Source organism: Lolium rigidum, chromosome 2 (genome assembly GCF_022539505.1).
Source record: "Lolium rigidum isolate FL_2022 chromosome 2, APGP_CSIRO_Lrig_0.1, whole genome shotgun sequence".
In the NCBI taxonomy this organism is placed as follows: Eukaryota; Viridiplantae; Streptophyta; class Magnoliopsida; order Poales; family Poaceae; genus Lolium; species Lolium rigidum.
The window spans coordinates 45,380,134-45,385,116 of NC_061509.1; the positions used below are offsets into that span (position 1 = coordinate 45,380,134).

The 4,983-nt window shown below is 47.8% G+C and overlaps 1 protein-coding gene across 1 annotated transcript; it reads right to left on the reverse strand.

Moving 5' to 3' along the window:
- Nucleotides 1-918: 918 nt before the first annotated feature.
- LOC124689643 (probable xyloglucan endotransglucosylase/hydrolase protein 30) lies at nucleotides 919-2,026 on the reverse strand. The gene is made up of 2 exons (XM_047223139.1): nucleotides 1,831-2,026; nucleotides 919-1,715 (listed from the first exon to the last, which is right to left on the reverse strand). Exons 1-2 carry the CDS (start codon nucleotides 2,024-2,026, stop codon nucleotides 919-921), a joined length of 993 nt encoding a protein of 330 aa, XP_047079095.1.
- Between the last annotated feature and the right edge of the window lie 2,957 nt (nucleotides 2,027-4,983).

The following is a 4,983-nucleotide window of genomic DNA, read 5'->3' on the forward strand; positions in this document are numbered from 1 at the left end:
GGGACTTCTTTTTTCAGGCTACTGGATGGCAGCATATTAATTGAATAGATAATGGCTAATCTGTTTATGTGCCTCATTTTCCTATGATTGATTCATGTATCGACCTTATCTATTCCGTCATTGTAAACTTTTAAATACTAATGTACCTGTACTTTGAAATAAAATTTTGGCCATGTGCATCGACTGATGCAGGGACTAGGGCGCTGCTCCCATATCGAAAAAAATGGTGTTGCATGAATTTACTAAGCACGAGTTCCATTCAATTCATCTCTCCTCCAGGTACATTTGTTTGAACTTTTGATTGGTTTCATGTCATAGTTCATGTAGCATTTGTGTTCCTCTTGTGGAAAAAGAAGAAAGCGAAAAGAGGAGTTCATATAAGCCCAAATGAGTTTGCGATGCTATTTTGGCCGAGCTACTATTTTATTGGATAAATGTAGCTGCTTTTTGACTTGGACATTGTCACGGATAAAATCATGACTAATTTGTACTTATGTAATGTCTTCTTCAAGTTGCTATTAGAATATAAAAAATCATCTCTATTATTCATGTAGTATATAGGGGCCCTATTTTCTTGTATTGCACCGGTTTTTGCTTAAAGTTTAACTAACTATATAGTTAAAGACATAGGCGTTGTTTCCCCTCCGCTCTTGATGGCAAGTTGTTTTCTCTGTAATCTTTCGTTTGCTTGTTCATCGATGTTTGTATGCTGTTTTTCAGCATCCGGCAACGGCTTTATTAATTTAAAAAGTTTGAATCGTGTTTAAGTCATTATACTGGCCGTGTAATCTAATCACCCTTCGTTAGTCTCAGTGCCCCCGACTCAGAGCTAAGAAGATCTCAGATGATCGACCTTTTGATTTAGCAAACCGATAATCAAGTTCCGTCTCTAACCCAAATATGATTTCTTGATCTATGCTACATGTCGGCCTTGGCACCGCCGGCCCTCCCCGGCCGACGTCCCGTGCGGCGGCGCCTGAGCGCAAGCCGGAGGTGTCCACTATCCTTGAACCTCTTGCTCTCCGACTCGACGGTGTCGCACTCCGCAAAGGGCACCGGGTACCGCCTCTTGTCGTAGCAGTAGGAGTAAACCATGTTGCGCTCCCTGAACCGCCGCATCGCCTGCAGCTTGGCGAGCGTCATCACGGCGGGGTCCGACGCCGCCACCGCCTCGGCACAGCCATGGGCGGGCAGCATCTGGTCGACGGGGCAGCCGGCGAGGGCGAGGTCGGTGAAGGAGGCGACGAAGGGCCCGTGTTGGTAGTTGACGCGGTAGCGGCCCCCCGAGGTGGCCCAGTTGGAGCCGTCCCAGACGGTGCCGTAGATGGACATGGGCTTGGACGGGAAGTCGCCGCCGGCTCGCGAGCGGCTGACGTGCCGGATGGGGACGTCGTCGACGTAGAAGGCGACGGCGTCGCGGGTCCAGAGGATGGAGTAGCGGTGGAACTCGGTGGTGGGGTCGAAGGGCAGCACGTAGCGCTCCTCCCGGCCACGGCTCACGCTGCCGTTGCCGTACACGTTGGTCTGGATCCGCCACGGCTTGCCCCGGATGTTGCCCAGGAACTCGAAGTCCAGCTCGTCGTGCGTCTTCTGGAACACGTCGCCGTTGGAGGTGTAGAAGGCCACCACCACGCCGGCGGTGTAGTCGGACGGGAGCTTGATGGAGGCGCTGAAGAAGCCGTGGTGGTACATGGACGAAGAGATGAACCCAGACCCTGCCCAGCAATTCATTCATTCATGCAAGCAAGAACGCGTTTATCAATTAATATAATGGATCGATTGACCATATTAATGGATGAAATTAAGCCCAGAGAGTATTATGGTACGAACCGGTGGAGCGGTCGAGGAGGAGGCTGACGGTGCGGTCGTCGGAGGAGCGGAGGATGTTGTCGAACCCGAACAGCGGCGTGTACACCTTCTGGAAGGGCACCGTCGCCGTCACGTCCACCGCTGCCGCCGCGGACGGCGACGCTGCCGGCAAGACCAAGAAGACCACCGCCAGCACGATCGACGCTAGACGAAGCATGCCGCCGGCGGGCCGCCACCGCGTCTCTCTCCTCTCAACGGAAGCTTAATTAGCTAGCTAGGTATCGGTGGCCGAACGTCGTCGCTAATGGTGGAGCGAGCGAAGGAGGGGAGACCGTCCGTGACCGGCCCAAGAAAATCACTGCGCCAGAATAGCAGCATGCGAGTATATTTACCTTAAATAGTAAATCAATTCCGCGTCGGTTTATCAGATCGAATTTTCAAGAGTTAAATACATGGGGCACACGAACTAGTTCTACATTTGCAAATAGCCTCACAAATTTGCAAAATAGGGTGTACTCGCCTAAAAACTCGTCTTGGGTTTGCAAATATATCCACAATTTTGCAAAACATGGGGTGTAGTGACCCTTAACCTGAGGTTGGGTGGTTAGGAGGGTGGTTGTATTCTCAGCTCACCGAGTTCAAACCCGGGTTTGACATCCGTGTGTCTCATAAAGGCGGAATATTCATTAAGTGGGAGGCGACGTTCCCGTCGACAGCGAGGCGCTCGTGGTGACTTCGTCAATTTCAAGATCCAATCCGCCGGCTCAGTCTTCCGGAGGTGCTCATAGGGGTAGGGTGTGCGTGTGTGCGTTCATAGGGGTGAGTGTATGCGTGTGTATGTGAGCGCCTGCGTTTGTACTGTGTTTCTCAAAAAAAAAAAAAAAACTTGTATTTAAGATCACTTTTACTATGAATCGCCCGAGGGATTGAGAGTACTCAGAGTAGCATGCTGCATTGGCAAGTGGCACACGGTGCGTGCATGGCTATTCCCCAGAAATCCCTTCCCCACTTAGGCCTTGTTCGGTTAATCCCCTAGGCAGGTGGATTAGGGTGCATTGGAGTGGATTGAGTGGTATTTTGACTTGCTAGGGATTTAAACCACCTCGATACACCTCAATCCCCCTCAAATCAGATGAAACCGAACGGGCCCTCATAGAATTCAGGGTCCTCGCTTCGGTTCCTCAAGTCAAGAGGATGACAAGGAATGGAGCGTATGGAGAAGAGAATGCTGGACATAGTTATTGGTGACGCCCTCTGAGATTTACGCATACATTTTTGTCGTGCCACATTGTCCTAAAATCTCATTCATTTCTAAGAGAACATCCAAAATGATAAGATGGGAGTAAAAACACATCCAAAGTTTCTTAGGTAATCCACCAGAATTCTCACAAACAAGGGTTATATATGTCACAAAAAATGTGGTAATCCATTAAAATTCTCGCAAAGTAGGGTAATATAAGTCAAAAAAAAACAAAGGTTGCATGATCAGGATGAAAGTGTTATTTTTCGTTTGAAATGGGCTAACCCATCTTCTTCTTTTCGAACCATAAATGAGGACTGCATATGATATGAGAAATGAGTTTATCCCATGCGCGGTTACATGTATGTGTCGTCGATTTGCTGCTTTAAGATTTATGCCACACTGGTCTACCAAGTTTCATCAACTTTTATTGTGTTTAAGTTTGTCCAACCGAATGAAATACAATGACACGCAGTGAACCCGTGCACAGGACAATTCCCACCGCCTTGTGATTCATTAAGAGGGAAAAAGAGTGAATTCAAAATTTTACCCCCTGACTTGTCATTTTTACACTAATTACCCCGTTTAACGATTTTTCATCCAAATTACCTCATTTAGTGAGAGTTTTGCTAGGTTTTACCCCTCTTAAATGTTAGTAGCGTTTGATGGGCCGACAAATACATGTGGCATGCCACGCATATGGAATTTCTATTTTTCCGCAATCCAGACGACAATGGCGACAACCTCGCGTGCTCAAGTGACAACAACGGCATTAATATTTGGTTCTCCAATGACTACAATGACGTCATTAGCCTTAGATGCTCAACCGAGGACGACATCGGGTGCTCAAACTGGAAGTGGCAGCCGCAACTAACAAGGTATTAATTTGTCAATGCCTACAAGTTGTAGACTAGGGTTTCGTGGAAAGTAGAGGGCAAGTAGATCTCGAAGGTTTCAGCCGAAAAGGTGCTCGACTGCTAAAACTAGGGTTGTGTTGACAATGAATCGATCCTTTCTTTCTCTCTCGACTCTCCCTTATATAGGAGGCGGAGCCGAGGGTTTCGTGATGTACAAGTAACAAACAGCGGGAGACTCTTTGAGTTCATCCCGTATAGTTACAAGTCTATATTCCTAATACATCTCTATCTTCCATAGTTGACGCTTTATTGGGCTTCCGGGCTTCGTAATCTTCGGGTCGTGGGTGATGTCTACGCACACTCCTTTTCCTGTAGACAGTGTTGGGCCTCCAAGAGCAGAGGTTTGTAGAACAGCAGCAAGTTTTCCCTTAAGTGGATCACCCAAGGTTTATCGAACTCAGGGAGGAAGAGGTCAAAGATATCCCTCTCAAGCAACCCTGCGATCACAATGCAAGAAGTCTGTTGTGTCCCCAACACACCCAATACACTTGTCAGATGTATAGGTGCACTAGTTCGGCGAAGAGATAGTGAGATGCAAGTAATATGGATGTATATGAGTGGTAATAGCAATCTGAATAAAATATGGCAGCGAGTAAACATGCAACAAAACAGTAAACAAACGGAGATTCGATGCTTGGAAGCAAGGCCTAGGGATCCTGCTTTCACTAGTGGACACTGATGGCGTGTATTTCACACGTTCGTTGGGCAACCCCAAGAGGAAGGTATGATGCGCACAGCAGCAAGTTTTCCCTCAGAAAGAAACCAAGGTTTATCGAACCAGGAGGAGCCAAGAAGCACGTTGAAGGTTGATGGCGGCGGGATGTAGTGCGGCGCAACACCAGGGATTCCGGCGCCAACGTGGAACCTGCACAACACAACCAAAGTACTTTGCCCCAACGAAACAGTGAGGTTGTCAATCTCACCGGCTTGCTGTAACAAAGGATTAACCGTATTGTGTGGAAGATGATTGTTTGCGAGAAAACAAGTAGAACAAGTATTGCGATAGATTGTATTTCG